At 51.3% G+C, this 20,260-nt stretch overlaps 7 protein-coding genes across 7 annotated transcripts; 2 read left to right on the forward strand and 5 right to left on the reverse strand.

The window, feature by feature from the left end:
* Positions 1-1,570: 1,570 nt before the first annotated feature.
* On the forward strand, positions 1,571-2,053 carry BGZ61DRAFT_459185 (uncharacterized protein). The gene has a single exon (XM_046246865.1). It carries the CDS (start codon positions 1,652-1,654, stop codon positions 1,832-1,834), a length of 183 nt encoding a protein of 60 aa, XP_046099338.1. The 5' UTR covers positions 1,571-1,651; the 3' UTR covers positions 1,835-2,053.
* Positions 2,054-2,344: 291 nt separating this feature from the next.
* Positions 2,345-2,704, reverse strand: BGZ61DRAFT_521356 (uncharacterized protein; the record flags this gene model as incomplete). The annotated part of the gene is made up of 1 exon (XM_046252488.1): positions 2,345-2,704. One exon carries the CDS (start codon positions 2,702-2,704, stop codon positions 2,345-2,347), a length of 360 nt encoding a protein of 119 aa, XP_046099339.1.
* Positions 2,705-4,553: 1,849 nt separating this feature from the next.
* On the forward strand, positions 4,554-6,595 carry BGZ61DRAFT_362432 (uncharacterized protein; the record flags this gene model as incomplete). The annotated part of the gene is made up of 2 exons (XM_046241361.1): positions 4,554-4,957; positions 5,005-6,595. Coding segments are annotated over 2 exons (1,995 nt in total), but the record flags the coding sequence as incomplete, so codon positions are not given.
* Positions 6,596-7,420: 825 nt separating this feature from the next.
* On the reverse strand, positions 7,421-12,107 carry BGZ61DRAFT_508919 (P-loop containing nucleoside triphosphate hydrolase protein). The gene is made up of 11 exons (XM_046251979.1): positions 11,892-12,107; positions 11,648-11,820; positions 10,909-11,565; positions 10,571-10,850; positions 10,366-10,512; positions 9,560-10,316; positions 9,231-9,406; positions 8,651-9,180; positions 8,472-8,587; positions 8,215-8,405; positions 7,421-8,149 (listed from the first exon to the last, which is right to left on the reverse strand). The coding sequence occupies exons 1-11, from the start codon at positions 12,021-12,023 to the stop codon at positions 7,478-7,480; spliced, it is 3,831 nt and encodes a 1,276-aa protein (XP_046099341.1). The 5' UTR covers positions 12,024-12,107; the 3' UTR covers positions 7,421-7,477.
* Positions 12,108-12,802: 695 nt separating this feature from the next.
* On the reverse strand, positions 12,803-14,436 carry BGZ61DRAFT_105355 (uncharacterized protein). Its single transcript, XM_046236878.1, has 4 exons — positions 13,895-14,436; positions 13,818-13,837; positions 13,380-13,765; positions 12,803-13,301 (listed from the first exon to the last, which is right to left on the reverse strand). Exons 1-4 carry the CDS (start codon positions 14,241-14,243, stop codon positions 12,974-12,976), a joined length of 1,083 nt encoding a protein of 360 aa, XP_046099342.1. The 5' UTR covers positions 14,244-14,436; the 3' UTR covers positions 12,803-12,973.
* Positions 14,437-16,258: 1,822 nt separating this feature from the next.
* Positions 16,259-17,685, reverse strand: BGZ61DRAFT_521361 (uncharacterized protein; the record flags this gene model as incomplete). Its single annotated transcript, XM_046252489.1, has 2 exons — positions 16,259-17,360; positions 17,475-17,685. 2 exons carry the CDS (start codon positions 17,683-17,685, stop codon positions 16,663-16,665), a joined length of 909 nt encoding a protein of 302 aa, XP_046099343.1. The 3' UTR covers positions 16,259-16,662.
* Positions 17,686-18,632: 947 nt separating this feature from the next.
* On the reverse strand, positions 18,633-19,434 carry BGZ61DRAFT_482696 (uncharacterized protein; the record flags this gene model as incomplete). The annotated part of the gene is made up of 2 exons (XM_046249418.1): positions 18,633-19,217; positions 19,393-19,434. The coding sequence occupies 2 exons, from the start codon at positions 19,432-19,434 to the stop codon at positions 18,633-18,635; spliced, it is 627 nt and encodes a 208-aa protein (XP_046099344.1).
* Positions 19,435-20,260: the final 826 nt, after the last annotated feature.

Genomic DNA, 20,260 nt, shown 5'->3' on the forward strand with positions numbered 1-20,260 from the left:
CGTCCGGATGGTGCTCCCGAATCCCAGAGTCACGGTTGATCCGTGCCTTGGCTGACGCAGCCGACTGGATCGTTTGACTTGGCCTTGAGCAGCAATCCAGGGGAGCCTGGAGACGGCCGGATAACCGGGAGAGCAGCGGGCAGGGGCAATTACTCCCTGGTGGCTCAACGCCACCCAGTCTTGTGGACCAAGGATGTCGAGCTATTGGCTGTGTGACGTGACTCTAACCGCGGAAGTATGGATATCTCCGAAGTTCATAACCTTAGCAGTATGCTTGGAATTAAGGTGGGACGGTAGAGCAGAGCCGGCACAAAATCATCCAGTCTGGTCAGATGGTGGCGCTGCTTCTGCAAATTTCATTTGAATTGCGCCACGTAAGCATCTAATGACACGCTAGATGGCACTACGACCTGGCAGAGAGACCATTTATACCGTAGTGAATGCGAACATGGACGTAGCGCAAGATGGTATTTAGTAGACGCCTTCATAAGGCAGATGCAACCGTATCGTGGCGAAATACCCGAGACATCACCATGATTTCGCTCTCGGCACTCCCTACGATTCGGCCGAAATCGCCCACATATTTCCATCGTGCCAAGACGGACTGTCGGCACATGGCATGGTCTCCACCAACATGACTTCAGGTGACATCACCTCTTCCGGTGAGATATATGGGTCTGAACTGGGTCTTTGCTGGGTTTTTGCTGGGTTTTCTTCCTCAGCGGCCCCACCGCGCCACTGAAACTTCGTATGGTGTCATGGGTGGACGATTTGGTTTGTTTTGCTAAATTAATGGCAGTTTGAGTCAGGACAACGCAGGGAAAGGCGTTATTACCACGTTATCCCCGCGCTGAAGAGTTTTGCCAAGAATCCACTGACTGACTTGTTACTTAAATGCAGTAATCAGTTCGTCATGCCCGGTCCGGCTGCGTTTGCAGGACTCCACCGAGCAGCATTTATTGCTGTGCGGATGTTCGCGATGCCGGTGCATTGCCAGCGTGAGAGCAGCGTGCTTGAGGATGGAAATAGAATTTGTGGGGTCTTCCAGAGGAGTGCCAGGTGTTGGAGACTGATTTGTCTACAGTGTTGACCTGACTCGGGAAATTCAATGTTGAAGACAGGTTTGTCAGCGATGGTGAATTGATCGGGGAATTCGATGCACTACTCTGTAGCCGATGATGCATGTAACCTGGATCGTCACAGATAATGTCATGCTCGTTGTCAAAACCCGTAGGTCTGTTTTCTGAAGCCGCTGTTGCAGACAAGATGACCCAAATCTGGTGCTGTTGAGCCAGGTTGTTCATTTCTTGCTGGGTTTTGTAAGCAGCCGGATAAAATAATAACCCCCAACCAGTTTGTAAAAACGTGAAACCCAAGTTCTTTGAACCTGAATGAAGACGAAATGTGAAATAATGCAAATTTAGTTGACTAAACTGGAGTAAAATCACGGAGCCCTTCACATAAATCAAGATCGTTTACACCACAACCAACTTAAACCCCCAAATCACCAATGTCACCTAAAGAGAAAATGTTTACGATCTTCCACTGTGGTAGAATCTAAAATAATAGCATTCTATTCATCAATGACCGTCTGTTACAGAGAATTCTTGCGCTTGGTGATAAGTCCGAGCCATCCGAACCTAAGCCAAAGATGACAAAGTCTCGCGTCATCTTAGCACTGAGCCTACACGCAGGGGTAGAGATGACGATTAGTGCACAACACATCAACATCTACACATTGTCCATCACTCCATTAAATCCTTCCTATCCTTGGGATCATCCTGACATTTTGCAAAAAAAGCGTGGAAGGTCTAGGGTAGTCGAGAAGCGATGACGTGTTGGCTGAATGTCTAAAACCACGCTATTTTAGAACGCGATGCTGACGACGACCGACTAACGACTATCGACTGCTTAGCGTATCTTAAATCCAGATTAACGCATCACATCGAACAAACTTGTAGGGCCGGTAAGGCTGTACGATGGAAGCTTCCTCAGGGCGATTACCTGTCGATCACGGCTTAGCCTCACAGACCAGATCGTCTGGTTGTCTCCCAGACTCAACCTCGCATTGAGAAGACCGGAAAAGAAGCCCCATGTCATTCATCCCTGCCACGGTGTATTTCCGCGTACCTGCAGCCGAAAGCCGCCTCTCCCCACTTGTGCATGGTCGTCTCACCATATTGCAACGCTCGCCAAGGCCGTCTTTCCCGAACAAGTCGTCCCCTCCAGGGTCGGAGCCGAAACTACCGGGCGATGGAACCTCCACGATGGAGTATTCTGGGCTGGCGCTTAACCCAGATCTGCCACCCGTATTCGCTAGCGTGCCAATATTACCCTGGGCCGTTCAGGGCCGTTCAGGGTCGTCACCATTGTCACCAGCGTCTACAAGGCCCAGGGGCAAGCTGAGTCGCCAGATGCGGGCTATTAGCGCAGGGCGGGCGTGGAAGAGTCCGCCCATGATGATTCCATGAATCAATGGATGGGTGCAGACGGTTGGCTCGCGACTCGCTGCTCGCTTTGCCTGGTCGTCGTCGACTCGTTGCGGCTCTCCTAAAACCCTTCCCCCGGCTCGTCGTGTTGGACCCCCTTTTTCCCGTATACGCAAACACAACCCCGTCCCGCCGATGACCCTGGGTTCCATAGCTTTTAATAGTGTGTTCCTATCAATCTTAGTGCGCTGGTCTGATCGTACGGTGATTTCCATGATTGGCTCCCGTCATTCCCCATGATTCCTTTGTCGGGTTGTTCTTAAAGCGTCAACTTGCCGCCTTTCCCTTTTCCCTCTCCACCACCGACCTTTTTGTTCACTCTTTTGAATCGTCGTGAGGCAACAGGAGGCTCTACACGAGTCGCCACCACTTTCGCTTTGTTGTGTTGTTTCGCTAGTCATTCGTTTTAGTCCATCCAGGACCCAACCCGCCGCGATGCGTTATCTCGCCATTGCCGTCGCTGCCCTCAGCGCTTTGAGGCTCGGCGATGCATCGCCTTGCAAGGCCCCTACGAAAAGCGTGACCGCTTCCGGTGTCACGTCTTCTACCAGCTCGACTTCTGTTTCCGCGACTTCGGTTTCTACGCCGACCTCTACTCCCACCAACCCTGACGAAGTCATTTACAACGTGTACCCCGACGGTGCGTTCAAGAACGGTTTGTCCGGAGCCACGACCTACGGAGTAGTTACCTTAGATGGTGTGGGCAAGGACGGAAACGCTGTTCCCGCTCTTGAGGCTGGTGGTGAGGACGATGCTGATGGTGCTGTTGCCAAGCGAGCTGCCACCGGCTCTGCCAGCCTCACTGCAACTCTGCACAACCTCCAGGTTGGTTCGTCTTATACTGTTCTCTTCTACTACGCTGTGGCTTCCAACGCCGTTGCCAGCACTTGCCGCATGCGCTCTTACCTGGGATCCAACAACTACTTCAACTCTGCCTACTTCCCCGATGTCATCACCGCCGGATCACCCGTTACTTGGGTCACTGCTATCAAGGCTGTCACTGCCACTTCCAGGACTCAGGATTTTGTCTTGGCCCTGACCTGCAAGACCGGCGGCGGCGCCAAGGTCTACGTTGACTCGATCTTCATCACCAACAAGGCGACTCCCGAGACCATTGAGGACATCATCAAGAACTGGGGCACTGCTCCTTCTAGCACTTCGACCAGGGCTGCATCTTCAACCGCCGTCAACTCAGTCGAGTCCAGCTCTGCCGAGTCTTCCCAGAGCGTCTCAGTTGCCGACACCACTGCTTCTGCCGGATCTTCTACTCAGAGCATCTCTGTTGTTGACACCACTGCTACCGCCGAGTCTTCCAGCGTCTCTGCTGCGGACACCAGCGCTGCTGTTGAGACCACCCCGGCTGCTGATACTACTGCTGCCGCTCAATCCTCTTCAGAGACTGCCTCTGCTGCTGATACTACTGTTGAGACTACCTCGGCCGCTGAGTCTTCCTCCCAGAGCGCCTCTTCCGCCGACGCCACTGCCAGCACTACTCCAGCTGCTGATAACTCCACGCCGGTTGATACCACCACTGCTGCTCAGTCCTCCACCGAGAGCGTCTCTGCTGCTGGTACCACTGTTGACACTACCCCATCTGCTGATGCCACCACTGCTGTTTCTGAGTCCTCTACTCAGAACGGCTCTGCTAGCAACACACCCATTGCCGACACCACCACGCCTGCTGGTACAACTGCGTCCCAGTCTGAGGCCTCTACTCAGAGCGTCTCTACTACCCCTGCTGCTGATACCACCACGCCTGCTGGCACGACTTCTTCTCTCTCCGAGTCCTCTACCGCGAGTCTCTCCGCTGAGGGCAGCTCTGTTAGCACTACCCCCGCTGCTGATACTACCACGCCTGCTGGAACGACTTCTTCTCTCTCTGGGTCCTCTACTCCGAGTCTCTCCGCCGAGGGCAGCTCCGTTAGCACTACCCCCGCTGCCGACACCACCACGCCCGCTGGTACTACGACCTCTGCTTCTGAGTCTTCGACCCAGAGCGCCTCAACCACCCCGTCTACCACTCCCAGCAGCTCCACTTCGGCTGCCCCCATTGCCACCATCGACAGCACCATCCTCATCATTGCCCGTGATGACGCCGGTGTCACTGCTGCCAGTCTTGGTCTCCTGGCCTACGGTATCCCCTACGAGTCACTTATTGTGCCTTCTGCCGGCATTGAGCTCCCTACTCTGAACGACACCAAGACTCACGGCAATTATGGAGGCATCATTGTTATGGACGCTGTCTCTTACTCTTACGATTCGGGCTGGGCCAGTGCCATCACTGCTGCTCAGTGGACTACCCTCCATGCCTACCAGACTGATTTCAGCGTCCGAATGGTTCGCATCAACGAGTGGCCCGGTGTTGACTTTGGTGTTACCACCGTTTCTACCAGCTGCTGTGACTCTGGTGTTGAGCAGAGCGTCTACTTCTCTGACGTTTCCGACTTCCCCACTGCCAACATCAAGGCGTAAGCATATCTATATCACTCTGACAGCTCGAGCTAACGATTTCTAGTAACGCTGAGATGGCCACTGACGGTCTGTACCATGTTCCCGCTACTATTACTGATACTGCCACCACCAAGGCCGTAGCTATGTTCGGCATTGCTACTGGCTTCACTTCCGAGAGTGTTGCAGCTGTTATCAACAACTTCAGCGGTCGTGAACAATTTGTCTGGTTTATGAGCTGGGCCCCTGATTGGTCTGAGACCTCTTCTTTCCTCCAGCACGCCCATATCCACTGGATGACTCGCGGTGTCTTCCTTGGCAAGCGTAAGGTTCATCTGAGCTGTCAGATCGACGATCTCCAGCTTTCCACCGAGCTCTACCTCCCTGCTGGCACCGATTTCAAGCTTGAGATTGCCGACCTTGAGGCCCACGTCGCCTGGCAAACCAGCCTCAACAGCCGCCTACCCTCCGGCTCTGCATTCTGGCTCGAGTTTGGACACAATGGTAACGGTGACTTTATTTCTGCCGCCGAGGTGCCCAACTCTGATGATGTCTGCATCCCTGCTGAGGCCATCGACTACGACGAGGTTCCCGATACCGAGCTGGAGTTCATGAAGGCCCTTGGTACCGGCGAGGACCGCTGGCCCACTGGGTACGAGACCTACAACTGGACCAAGACTTGTGCCGAGTTGGATGACTTTGCTGCTTGGTTTATGGTCGAGGAGAACCGCAACGCCTTTGCTCACGTTTCTCACACCTTCACTCACCTCGAGTTGAACAACGCGACTTACCACGATGCTGCCCGTGAGATCGAGTTCAACCAGGCTTGGTTGGCCCAAACTGGCATCGATCAGGCCACCCACTTCTCCCCTCATGGTATTATCCCGCCTGCTATTACTGGTCTTCACAACGGAGATGTCATTCGGGCTTGGATGGACAACGGTATCAACCACGTCGTCGGTGACAACACCCGATCTGTCCTCCGAAACACCGGACATACCTACTGGCCTCTGACCTCAACTGTGGCCTCCAACGGTTATGACGGACTGACTATTGTGCCTCGATTTTCTCTTGCGATCTACTATAACTGTGCAACTGCCGAATGTTGTGCTGCTGAGTGGGCTGCTATCTCGAGCGGCAGCGGTGTCTTCGATGACCTTATGGCTATTTCCAAGTCCACCAATGTGCGCAACCTGCTCGCATTGATGGCTGACCCCTACATGTTCCATCAGGCCAACATGCACCAGACTACTGTTGAGACTAGGTCCGTTGGTGACTACAGTGCTCAGATGTCTCTGGTTATGTACTGGACTGAGACGATGGCCCAAGAGATCGCTCGCCTGACCAACTGGCCTGTCATGTCTCTCAAGCATGACGACATTGCTCAGTACTTCCTTGACCGCCAGACTGTCGATGGATGCAACCCTAAGCTCTCTTACACCTTCTCAGACGACGGTCTGTCCATCAAGTCCATCACCGTCACTGCTGATGGTAACACTTGCTCCGCCAAGATTCCCGTCACCATTCCCTCCGGCTCCTCCACAGCGTCCGGAGGTTCCGTTACCTCTGATGTGGTCGGCTCTGAGCCTCCTATCCAGTGGGTGACGCTGAACGGCTCACCTGTTACCCTTACGCTTAGCTCCCCTGTTGCACTATAAGTAGTCCTATTTATCAATGGGAGAGTCCTGTATATTACGACACATAGCCACGCCTTAATATTGCCATAATTAAAATCGTTACTATGTGTTAAAGTCTTTGTGCATACGGTCGTCTGTGATACTCTCTGTAAATGGCATGTCTTGCCAATACCTTGTAATTGTAAGAGGAGATTGGAGACAACTATTAATGATCTTAAATTTCGTCATGGATTGTTGACTGGAATTGGACTGGCGGTTAACGATAAAAAGCTCAAGTGCGTGAATGTAGTCAGGTGGTTGGTACCAGAATCTTCAAATAAATAATATTCAAGGCTGAGCTGTAAGCTGGGCATGTTTTAACAGGAAAAGTGCCCTTCCGGCTGAAAATAGCCACAACCACCTACACGCTCCCAGCCAGACCTGCAGATATCGCGACGTTCACGACTTGGATTGATGCCAGGTTTTAAGGCGACTTCTGTATTACTTGACTTCCAATATATGCAAAATAAGCTGGAATCGTATGACCATGGTCAGAATACTTGGATTGTTGGAGGAAAAGAAGTAAATAAATTGCTGTAGCAGCAGCTAGGCCAGAGGCCAAAGACTAAATAAGGAAAATGTGTCAAGACCGCAAACGATGCCACTTCCACTGACCTGCTCAAAGACCAGTCTTTGCATCCCAGGTATCAGGTATTATTCTTGCTGATTACAACCCGCTCGCAATGCCCTGCTAAATATAACAAAGAAAAGTCTGGGCCTGAAAATCTGATGCCCTTATGATGAAAATTTCCCGGCTCTGCCGTTCTGTCCTCTTCCAGCCCACTCTCCACATGCCATTTGCTCCCGCCCACGGCAGTTAATTATTGAGAGAGCCAGAGGCTCTTTCTCCACAGCCAAAATTATTCATACTGCTTTGTCAAGACTCTGCGCCTCATACATGCGTTTGTACATTCCGCCTAACGCAATAAGCTCACCGTGAGTTCCAGACTCTGAAATCTTGCCGCCATAGAACACGTATATCCGATCGGCATCTTTGATAGTGCTTAATCGGTGCGCAACGGCAATTGTGATCCTCTGGCGACTCTTCGCCGCGGTGCTGAGTGCGGTCTGAACCACCCGTTCACTGTCCGTGTCTAGAGCGCTGGTTGCCTCGTCAAGGAGGAGGACTTTGGGATCTCTGATAAGAGCACGCGCAATAGCTAAGCGCTGCCGCTGTCCACTGGATAGCTTGCTGCCAGAAGTACCGCATGGTGTTTGTAAGCCTTCTGGTAGTGAGCAGATGAAATCCCAGATATTAGCGTTCCGGCATGCGGCCGCAATCTGGGCATCTGTAGCTTGCGCTCCGGGAAGGCCAAGTGAGATGTTCTCATAGATGCTGCCTGGATAGAGCATAGGCTCTTGCTGAACGAGAGCAAGCTGGTTTCGATATAGGTGTGGGTTGAGATTTGACAACGGGTCGCCGTCAATGCGGATGGCTCCGCTTGTGGGATCATAATAGCGTTCTGCTAGAGCGATCATGGTAGACTTGCCGCATCCCGAGGCGCCAACGAAAGCTACAAACTCTCCTGCTTCAATCTAGAAGAGTTGAGTAAGCAAGTAGAAGAGAAATAGAGGCCAAAAGATATAATGGGTTGACTCACATTCAAATTTATTCCTCGAAGGACGGGTTGGTCACGGCGAAGGGGATAGCAGAATTTCACAGCATCAAAGGCAATTCCCTCAGCCCCATGTTTTGGACCAGCCTCGCTGTTCTCCGGAGTCTCAGTTATCAGCGGCTGGAGCCCCTTGAGCCAGAAAAGGTAGTTCGCGGCACTTGTTCCCTTTGTGAGGTCTTTGCAGGTTGCATTAGCTCTGGTGACACCAAGGGTGACAAAGGGAATGACTCGGAATAACTCACTGCTCGCAAAGCTAAAAAGCTGCCCTGCTGACTGCCCTGCCAAGAATATGCCCATAAAAGAAACAATAAACTGGTAGAATGTGACCTCGCCACGGGAAGATAATGTTGAACCCCACCTATTCGTTGTCAGTCCATGATTTAGATGGGAGATGAGGTTATGTGCTTGTGTTGGAACTTACCAAAAACTAAGAGCTAAGATAAAGTAGTCGACACTCTGTGCCAGCGCATTCCATACCATCGCATGCGCAAGTGGAAGTGTAGATTCGCTGACTGCTTTGTCTAGTTGGTCCATATAGCTCGACAAGATGTGTTCTTCGATCGCAAGGGAGGAAACCGTGCGAATCGCCAAAACAGCCTCGCTAGCAATAGCGGCGCTCGTTGAGAAACGTTTCGAATTATCGCGGTCCAGCTTGGCATCAATGCGCAAACGGATGAAGCCTCCCATCACCATCGGTGGAACACCAGCAAAAACACCGACAAGGCCGAGCTTCCAGGAGATGGCTATTCCCATGATACTACAGCCCAGAACACTGAGTACACACACAAGTACGACAACAATGTTGATGCCCATGAGATCGAGGATGGCCTGGGGGTATGATTCCAGACGGCTCGCGAGCGCACCGACGGTATTCTCTTCTCTGTCGAAGAACTGGACGTCCTGGCGTAGGATGCTATCGAATATTTCTCTTCGGAATTTTCGGCTCAGTGTCTTCGAGACGGTTAGCTTGGGGAGTTATTCGAGCATTGTGCAAAACTTGCCTGAGCGACGGTGTTACCCATATAACCGATGATGCAGTAGACTATTGCAGTGCCAATACTCATGATGAAAAACATCAGAGCGAAGAAATTGCCCTTGGATACCATTCGTGAACCTGTGTAGTTGAAGACGTCCATCACGTGTCCTAGAAGCAGCGCCTGGCCGGGGAATAGTCCAGCTACGAGTGACCAAGTCAGCTACCGGAATTCCAAGCAAATTTGTAGTTTATGGATGTCGAGAGAGATTTGGGTTTCCAGGGGAGTTGATCGTGGAAATATAGGGAACAGATGGGAAAGGGTGCCAAGAGTGGGATGAAAGTGCGTGGACTTACCTGCGAGGATGCTTGCAATGAGAAGAACCAAGAAATGGAATCTGAGCTCAGGAGTCGCCTTGACAACATGAAAAATTGCAGAAAGAACTCCAAAAGGCTTGTGGTTATCGTAGTCATCGCGAGAACTCAAAGCTTCAAGTCTATGTTGATCAGATGTGTTGTGCCTGATCAAGATTTTGGCCACCGAATCGTCGTCCAATTCCTCCTCGTCAGATTGAGAGTCAAGACTGATGTCATTGTTCTCTTTGGCGGACGTGAATGATAGATCCTGCGCCTTCACTAACTGGGCATAGGCTCCATCGATGGCAAGAAGCGACTGGTGCGTTCCCTGCTCCACGATGGAGCCCTTGGACATGACAACAATGTTATCAGCATGCTTGATGGTCGCGAGTTTGTGTGCAATGACGATGGTGGTGCAGTCCCTTGACACTCTGTCCAGAGCTTGTTGGACGACGCCTTCGGCATGGGGATCCAGAGCACTCGTGGCCTCATCCATAAGTAGAACTTTGGGTGACGAAACAACACTCCGTGCGATAGCTATACGTTGCTTCTGCCCGCCAGAGAGCAGACCTCCTCTTTCGCCGATTCTCGTATCATAGCCTTGCGGCAGTTTCATGATGAACTGGTGGGCAAAAGCGACTCCGGCGGCTGATTGAACGAGCTCTAACTGTTTCTCTCGCGGAGCATTTTCCCATTTGGTGCCAACGAGGCCGTTCGAGATGTTGTCGAATACAGTACCATTGAACAACACGGGTTCCTGTAAATTATAAGCCCAGATGCTAATAGCTATTGAGATTGAAACGTACCTGCTGAACTAGTCGCACATTGGTTCGAAGCCAGCGCAGGTTCAGTTTCTCAATCGGAACCCCGTCCAGCGTAATCGACCCGCTGTTGGGATTGTACCACCGTTCTAAGAGGCCAACGACTGTGCTCTTTCCTGATCCACTGGCGCCCTGCGAAGTGCCATTTGTTTAGCCGATAACACGCGTTTTGCAAGATGAAAAAACTTACAACCAAAGCCGTGACCTTTCCGGCGGGTATATGCAGGGAAAAGTCGTCGAGGACTTTTGTACCTGGTCGGGTAGGATACGTGAAGTTGACTCCCTGCAACTCCACTGCGCCAGTCACGTTTTCAGGTGCACCTCCACCAACATCGAATGGGTTGATCTTGGACTCTCGATCTATCAGAGAGAAGAGTTGAGAAGCTGCAGTTGCTGCGCGAGTGAAAGCCATAATGTTGGGGGCAATTGCACTAAGCATGGTTGAAGCGATGATGACAGACATCAGGACACTAGGGAGAGTTAGTATGCATACTTGAAAGAATATTCTTTCGCGGAGTTGTGACGAACGTAAAGACGGTGCCGATGCTATCGACTTCACCTTTGGCATACATGTTGATGCCCTGCCAAAATGCCAACCCCATTCCAGCGTACGTTGTAAAGTATTGGACGGCAACCATTATGCCATACAGGATATTCTTCTTTAAACCAAGATGTAGAGCGTTGAAGAGGTACTTGTCGAAGGTTTCAACAAGTCTAGGCCGCAGCCCGAATGCCTTTACCGTCCGTACACTGCCCAGCACACCTTCGGTATATGAGCCTGCCTGTGCGTGGACATTTAATATCTGACTCTCAATGCCCGTGTCAAGCGCGGACGTGACGCCCACGACAATGACAATCGTAGGGACAATGCAGATGATAATGGCAGTCAGCTTCGCGTGAACCACGAAAGCAATAACAAAGCATCCGATGAAAGTAGCGATAGTCTGGAAGACTTGTCCTAGCTTCTCCGCGATGCCTGCCTGTATCAAGGCTCCGTTCGACGTTGCTTGGGCCGCAATGGCACCGCCCTCGCCCTCATCGAAAAAGGCGATTTCTTGGCTCAAGGCCGCGCGCAAATATGACGGGCGAATGTTGCGCGTGATGCGGTAGGCGGAGATGCTCGAAAGGACGCTGAAGATGTAGATCAGGAAGAGCCTCGCGATGCCCAGGTAAACGAAGTATAACCTAGACGTGTTGATAATTAGCATCTGCGTCTATGCCATCAAGGCTCGATGCAGGATTTGGCAACTCACGCGTATTTGGAAACAGAGTCAAGGAATTACTGATCTCGAAACCTCCGCGGGAAAAGTCGCCCATCACAGTGAGGAAATCGCCCATAACCAGGTTTAGCATGGCAACAGCTACACCCGAGCCAAGTGCTGCGACGAGAGAAATACCCAGCAGTGCTTTGTCCGTGGCCGTGCTGTACGAGAATACTCTCTGCTCGACGACAAGAGACACGCGATGTTAATGACGTGTCGGATGAGGGCTGGAATATGACAAGAACGTACCACGTAGGCTTGAAAGGCTGTCTGTTTCTTAGGACTCTCTCCCGGCTCGTTGTCGACGGTCTTTTCCGCTCCATGGCTCTCGAGTGGTAAGGTGGCTTCGTGGCCACCTTTTGAGCCCTGTTTAACACCCATAGTTGGGAGTTTCGCGGCGTGGAGAGATGGCAACTCGTAGTTGGGCGGCTGTCAGTCCTGGAATTAGATCAAAGAGATACGGCTCGTCGATACTTATTCTAGGACTCCCAAGCCATGCCCCCTTTCACGGTTGATGGAGGAGAACATGTCTACGCATTCCGTCATAATCTCCGAGCCAGGTGTATTGTGTCCCGAAATACATGTCAATGGGAGCAATTTACTTGGCTTCCGGATGGACGGAAACCGCGGGGCCGCGGGGCCGTGACACCGGTGGGCACACTTTGGCCGTGTTTGGGATACATCAATTGGACGAGATTGTCCCGGGAATAGAAGCAAAATATAAGAGTATTGCTGCTGCTGGAGAATCAAGATAGAGCAAGAGTTTCATGACGACCTACTTGTGGAAAGCTGCCTTTGTTGTTTTATGGTCAGGTACCCAAGCACGATGATGCACTACGGCGCCCCACTCACGTTATGCAAGGTCATCCTAATCAATCCCATTCGACGAACCAACAAACATCATAAACATATGTTGGATTGTGACCCTGTATTACGAAACCTCTGATAGATCGATATCCTGACCTTAGTCAGAGGGGTGTCAGATGACATAAAACCTCTCTCGAGAAAAGAGGGGGTGGCGAGGATCCTAGATCAATAAAATCATGATTTTTGGGGCTCCACACTCTATTGAGCCTTAATCCCTTCGATTGAATGTGTCGTACGCGATCCGACAACATATAGCTACCCTATCAGAGAGTCTCCGGAGGAAGAAAAGTATTTTTGTTCCAACTACATGACGAACAGAAAGTGGACCGGCTGATCATCTCTACCGATCTGTCGAGATCCTCCCGACGCCGTTGGAGGCCTTGCACGAGATAAAGATGGAGAGGTGTACTCTAACTCGCCATCAAGACGGTTTATTATTCCTAGTATGTCTAATACTAACTTGGTCATTCCCTTAATAGGACCGGAGGTATAGGTGCTCTATCCCCAAGGTTCGCAGCATGGCTGGCATACGAGTCGGTGGGGAGATAGCGTATGGACCTTCTCGACTTTACAACCGTGAGAGCCTCTTCCGCGTCCCCGGTGAAGGTCCTCCGGCCCTCGATCGATGATATGTTCTCCAGTGCGTAACCTCCATCGCCAGTGGAGTTGGTATATGTTTCGTCTGATATATGGCTCGAGGTTGAATCTCGAGCGATCTTTCCGATTAGCTCAGCCATGGACATTTCGATGTTGAGCTTGACAATGTATGCGAGTGGGTGAAACTGCATGTAGCTGTGGACATTAGCTAGCGTTCTGTGGGGAGGGTCGACTTGGTGCTGGCAGAAGCTGTCGTCGATGACATGGACCTACACAAAGGTATTGTTCAAGCTCATCATGGTAATGATAAGGATGTCCATGCTGAGGGAAAAGCCAATGATGAACATGTTGAAGTGGGCCAATTTCTTATACTTTGTCAAACCAAACATGACCAGGTTGACCCGAACGAGGTGGATGTAGTAAAAGTTCAAGCAGCCATCAACAAGGAGATATATGACCTTCTCGCATCGGTCCCACCAGTCGTTTAGCCAGATGTATCGTTCTGATATTTGCAAACGGGCAGGTATCCATATGTTGTAAACAGATATGTTGACTGCTGTGATTAATATGGCGACGCCGACCTTTAGACGCCAAGATTTTTCCGCATCGGCCATGATGACAGCGCATCGATTAATGATGATTTGAAGAAGGAATTGTACCTGGGGGTCTGGGTTAGTATTATGCCAGGATAGAAGAAGGAGAGACTCTTACTTGAAGAGCCCAGGTAGTAACTGTGAGGATGATCAGTCAGCAAGATGGATGCATGGTCGATAATGGTTTGGACATACGGATGCAAAAGTAGAATGCGAAACTGTAGTCGCCCAACATTAGCATCGCGTCAAGACGTTGACCAAAGAGGAGCCACACGAACCTCGGGGGTATAATGCCTAACAAATGCAGAAAACAAATTATGGCGAATATAAGACAGACGAGGATCTCCAGCCAGATCATCACAACATAGGCATTCGAAAAGACACGACGGCCGCGTCGCCTCCAAATGCGCGTCGTCTGCTTCACGGCCGTCCATGTCGTCAGCCAGCCGAAGCCGATGGTAAACCCCCAGGCCAGGGATGCGATGATGAGGTCAGTTTGGGTGACAGCTTGGGCGACGTAGTGCGGCGAGAGGAGGGTTTTCATGGCACACCCACGAGGCGAAAGCACGGATGCATGATGCGGATTGCGGATGAACGGATCAAGTTTGGCCACACTAGGAAGCACGGCGGCGGTGCAATAGAAGTAAGGAAAAATTGGCTCCGGGGCAAATGCCGCAGCTGACTTGATCGACCAGTTCTAGTATTTCGGGACTTTGCGCGGAACTGCAACCGCAAGACTAATGCGAGACCGACTAGGCCGCCTTGATGTTAGTATGCACGCCTCGTTATGCAGCGGCATGACTGCGAGACGCGGCCATTGGACATGGCAACGTTGGGGTAACTGTGCAACCGGGCGACTCGCGGACGATTGCCACTCGTCCAGAGACACTCAGAGACATGGATCTCGTTAAAGTTCGCTCGATGGGACGCGATGGGACGCGATGGGAGTCTCGATCCGGCCCAGCTCCCGGACCGACCTCGCGGCCTTGCGTTGCAGCGATCTACGGCACTTGTTACCGCGTTGAGGCTACCCCGGAATTGGGCGACGCCACGCCGGGAGAGGGCGTCCGCTGTGGCAACTGGTAGCGTATTGGCAACAAGTAGCGTATAACTGGCGGCATGTGCCGTTTCTCGTGTGCCGCGGGCCAGTTAGCCCCGAGTGAGGGTAGTGTTTGAGGCGTTGGGGGCTACCATGGAGCTGAGGCTTGGCCGGATGTTACTCCGTAGCGGAGAGTAGCGTCGTGGAATCGTTCAAGCCTTGATGTAATACATTGCTAATGATGATGGCCTCCAACGACTTGCTTGCAATGACCATTATCTTTGCTTTGTATGTCTCGAATGCGTATTACTCGTGTGACTTTTCTTAGCAAACGAGGCGCACCATGAGTCAAGCTGGACAGCATCGTGTTTGCAGAATGTCATTTCATCCTCTAATAGCTCCGCTCGCCGTCCAAGACCATCACGTGCTAACTCGGGATCTGACATCTCGGACGGATCTAACAATTCCGCGTGAGACATCTCGCAAGCGACCTGTGGAGAGCATCTCTTAGCACATCACATCTCACTCTGCGAGCCCCACGGCGATGCACGCAAGGAGGCACTTGAACACGCACCCATATCACGTCATAGATGCTCAGTGCAGCTTTTAGCGACGAATCATGGACGAAAAGCACCTCGTTTGATACCGCTGCGCACATCGCGCGAGATATGGCTTTCCGTCGAGGTGGCGGTGAAGCGACGCGACGCTGGTCGACACGCTGTCAGCTTTGCTCTGCGACAGACACAAGCGCTATTGTCAGTGCTCAAAACGTCTCGCACCAGCCACTTGGAACTGCGAGCGTTATATCCCGGATTGAGCTGGAGTGAGCCTGGGCCATGCCAGTCGGAGCATCGTTTCACTTGCCGTGTCCCGATGGAGCGACGGGGATACACCAGATGGCCAAATACGTTAAAAGCGGTCAATACAATCGAGGGAGACTCGCCTGGTGCCAGCGTTTAATCGGATGCTTCTCGGCGCAAGGGACAGGGGCTGCCACCGCCTCGACCCTTGTCCATGCAGATGAGAAGCCGGATGATATGATTGGGAAGCAGGAAACCGTCTGGAAAATTATTACAAAAAGAAATACTAAAGACGCTGGGAAAGACGCAAATGGTAGACATCTGACGCTCGATTTGGAGGGTAAGGTAAGACAGTCACATTCCACAGGAGGAACAGCACCAGTGAACTCAGACGCAGCTGTCTCAGGCCCAGACCGAGTCCAAATCGACCGTTCTAGTCCTGACCGAAGGTGTTCCGATTGCCTCGCCGCCTCGCCGCCCCTCGCGCCACCACAACCGCCACGTACTCCGTCCACCCACCCCGGATTCACTGACCACATGGCCGCAAATGCAACCCCTTGTCCAACTCACCAATGGCAATAGGCTCGGACGCCTAGTCTGGCCAAGGTCGGCACGCCATACCCGCCGTGGCTATCGGCGGATGGAAGCTGGGAATCGCCTGATGAGGAATGTGACTACACGTCAATGTTTCCGAGGCGCATGTGCGTGTGTGTCCAAGTCGTCAGATTTATCATCGTGTCTCGTTGATAAGAAAACTCTGTGAGACCTGCAGTGAAGAGCGGACAGGGTATGGGCATAGGTGCATGTCTTGGCTAACAAAGGGTTATCTATCACCGTATTCGTACCTGCATAAACCAGCCCATCATCTGTACACCAGAACTGGCACGACCAATCTACATTATTGCAGTGTTATGCCGAATTCGCCAAGGATGCCAGTCGCACTTACGTCTCTCATCTTCGCAGCTGATCGTTAGCTCAACAATTTGACTCTTCTTATTCCCCCAACACAACATACACACATATATACACGAAAACGGACAGAGACACCAGCATATACGATATACCCAAACCACTGCACAGAGATATACGCACACAATGTCGTCGGCACCAGATATTATTAATCGTCAAGCTCCCCGGTACGCGGCGGCAACGGCATCCTCGAGACATCGGGTGACACAAACGCCCCGAACTCCCACCCGGGTTCTCAAATCACCTAGATCTCCCGGTGCCTCAAAGTCCCCAGTCACTCCTGGTCTGCCAAATTCTCCAGTCTCTCTCGGCCATTCTCGGGTTCGGGCTCGAGCTCGAGGTTCTGTCGTCTCGCCGACGTCGTCTGTTTCTTCTGCCGTATCATTTTCCCCCGGATCAGCATCTCCTATTATCGCTCCTACCCCAGTCACGACTGTGATTCCTGAACTTGCTCTATCTTCGTCCCCAGCTGCGGCGTCATCCCCAGTTCTGCACTCGTCCCCTGCGCCAGTTTCGCTTCCCGCGCCAGCGCTACCATCGCCTCCAGCTTTATCATTAGTTACGGCTTCACTCCCAGCTATAGCTTCATCCCCAGTCCCGGTTTCGTCCCCAGTTATAGCTTCATCCCCAGTTACGGCTTCACTCCCAGCAACGGATTCGCCCCCAGCTACAGATTTGCCACCAGCTATAGCTTCATCCCCAGTCCCGGTTTCGTCCCCAGTTATAGCTTCATCCCCAGTTACGGCTTCGCCTCCAGATAGAGCTTCACTCCCAGCACCGGATTCGCCCCCAGCTACGGATTCTCCGCCTGCTACGGCTTCATCCCGAGTTCCGGATTCGCCGCCAGCAATAGCTTCATCCCCAGTTGTGGCCTCATCCCCAGCTCAGGATTCGCCCCCAACTGCAGCTCCATCTCCAGCTTTGAATTCTTCACAGCCGTCAGTTTCGCTTCCCGCGCCAGAGTTACCGTCGGCTCCAGCTTTATCGTCGGCTCCAGCTTCAGCTTCATCCACAGTTTCAGTACCAGCTTCAGCGCCAACTCCCAGTCCACCCTCAGATCCGGCTCCCACCATATCATCCTCAAGCTCGACCGCGGCTGTTACACTCAAACCTCTACCGCCTCCTGTTGCGTCGGAGAAACCACCTTTGCGGTCGGTTTCCGCCTCGAATCCGGCCATGAGTTGTCTCCCTGGAAAATATGCTAGCTTGGATATGAGGTTGATGGATGTCGATTTCGCCGGGCTTCACACGACTTCAGCAAACAAGACCGCCCGAAAGGGTAAATGGCAGCGGTTATATCTGTTTGTCGCCGAGATTTTGGTGGCAGGGACACTGATAGCACTGTGTGTGGTCTTTTACTTACGGGTTTTGGGGTTTGATTGGTATTCGAAAGTCGCTTCGGACTTGAGGTGGCCTGCGTTGCGCAGACTGCTTGAGTCCGCAAACGACGCAATATTATCATGAGGAGGACATCACTACACACACGCACAGTACAAGCGCTGCAATGAGTCATCGATAAAATATGTAAAACACTAAAAATGTACCAGAACTAATAAAACGAGAAGAATCGTTATGTAGAATTTGTTGTTTTGTGGGCAACGGAATTCCCGCTCCCCACTCCTTGTCTCCGAGTCCGGAGACAGGGTATTGAATCCAAAAAGAAACAAGAAAGGAAACGGGGAACTATGGGCACACACTCATGCAACTCTGTTCACACTCGAGGCACTTAGACTACATCCAAATGTGGCAGACAAGCGCTCTGGTGTCAAGGCAGCGCCATCTAAGCAGAGTATCTTCCAGCGTAGATGAGTTGAAGGGATTGAGAAAGGGTCCCAAATGTTAATGTGCTAATTTCTGAATCTAATTATACCCCATGGACCCCTTCTTCTTTTACTTGATTGAACCAAATATACTCTTCAAATCCTTCCTCCAAATGCAAACCTACCTGAACAGCTATATTGCCCTCAATAATAAACTCGTTTTTAATCGGAGGATCCCCGCCGTAAAGTTCTCATGAACGTGGGCAATGTATTTCGTTTGCTCACAAATATGTTCGAATGAGAGGGTGAATGCCATTGACTGATTTTAAGCATCAACAAAAGTCAACCCCTCTCTCTCTTCGACTTTAATCTTTCGGTACCCGGGGTTCTGGTATTCCACAGTGTTTGCAGAAAGTGGCATGGAGTGCACTCCAGCTCTTTGATTCAGGGCAAAGTTCCTGTCGGACTTCTTCCTCTGGCCTCATAGTTTCACCATCACTGTGATCAGCACTAGTCTCTGATTCAGGCTTCCAATTCAAGTCTTTCTCGACACCAAGAAAGCTTTCAGGTCGTGGCACCTGCATTCCCTGATCAATCAACACGTATGTGAGGATGCTCACAACCTCGCTTGCCATGTCTGAGTTGCTCATAATGACTCCTTCAAAGTTGAGGTCGGGAATGAAGAAGTAGTTGCACGCAAATCCCTCTTCTGACTCATTGTGCGAGACCATCTTGCCACCGCAGTACCAGCGAATGTCCCATCCGGCTGCACATATTGTCTCCTCCACACTATCTTTACTCGATAGGTCCTGCAAAATTCGCCCCTCGATAAGCCCCTCAAAAACGCCTTCCGTAATTAGCCTTTGTCGCTTCATTATTGCATTGACCCATTCGATGTAGTCGCTTGCACTCGAAATAATGCCTGTAGCACCTTGAGATTCAGGACAGTCCTAACGTGGAATTTCTCGGTATTCTCCTGATGGATCGGGCTTCATCCAGCTGAGCAGCGCTTGGCCCTAGGTACCACCAATCATGGCTACCAAATTGTCAGTGATCTTCTCGCGCGCCCAAAATTCGGACCTATGGAGGAGTTATTTACGGTATCATCCCAGTCCGGCGACTGACTACGTCCTCAACAGTGACGTCACTATGATTCTCACCGGGCATCACGAAGTCATCAGGTAGGAGACTCGATATGCTTGCCTCATACTGTTATGAGGTTGGTTTTCATTTTCATTGACAAGGAGAGCAACTGATGCTTCCATATGGGACTTGGAAGCAGTTCCAACTGGGAAGAGTATATCGGGGGTACAGTCTTTCGGCGGTGCCAGCGATACCTTTCCAAAGGCCCTTGGATCACATCGTCATGCACAATTTCTATGGCAAGGCCTGGGATATCAGGCCAGTCTATGAGATCTTTCACAATAGTGGAGAATTCATTGCACTGGAATAGGGACTGGAGATAGAAGCGTGAGCGCCAACTCTGCCGAGAGCAAATGGGGCTACTGAACCATTCGTCAGTATTAGTGGAAGTACTCACAAGCCAGCGGGAGGAGAGTAATAAAGTCACGACTGTGGGAACCACCTGGCTTTAAATTTCCACAAAACAGCTTCCTGAATACGCAAAATGGTGAGCATAAAAATGGGTTTCTATAAAAAACCTACATCATAACCGCCTAGAACACGGGCTTTACTTTGCTGACCTTCTCTCTACGCCTTTACAATGACCGGTAGTAAGAACGCCCGAGTGACTAAGAGAAACCGAAGTAATGAGAACTTTAAGAAGAAATGGAGTGCACTCATGAACAACGGTCTCCTTATTCACCAGGTTTATAACGCTAATATATATATATATGTATTCGCCGCAAGGGCGAGAAGTACAAGTTCAAGTCTACAGACAAAATATTACCGCCATCGGAGGAAGAAAAAGTCTTATCAACTGTATGCGGTGAGGAAGACTAGTCGACATCGCGCTTTCTGACTTCCGCCAAAT

Source organism: Ilyonectria robusta (assembly GCF_021365365.1).
Source record: "Ilyonectria robusta strain PMI_751 chromosome Unknown BGZ61scaffold_22, whole genome shotgun sequence".
Taxonomy (NCBI): Eukaryota; Fungi; Ascomycota; class Sordariomycetes; order Hypocreales; family Nectriaceae; genus Ilyonectria; species Ilyonectria robusta.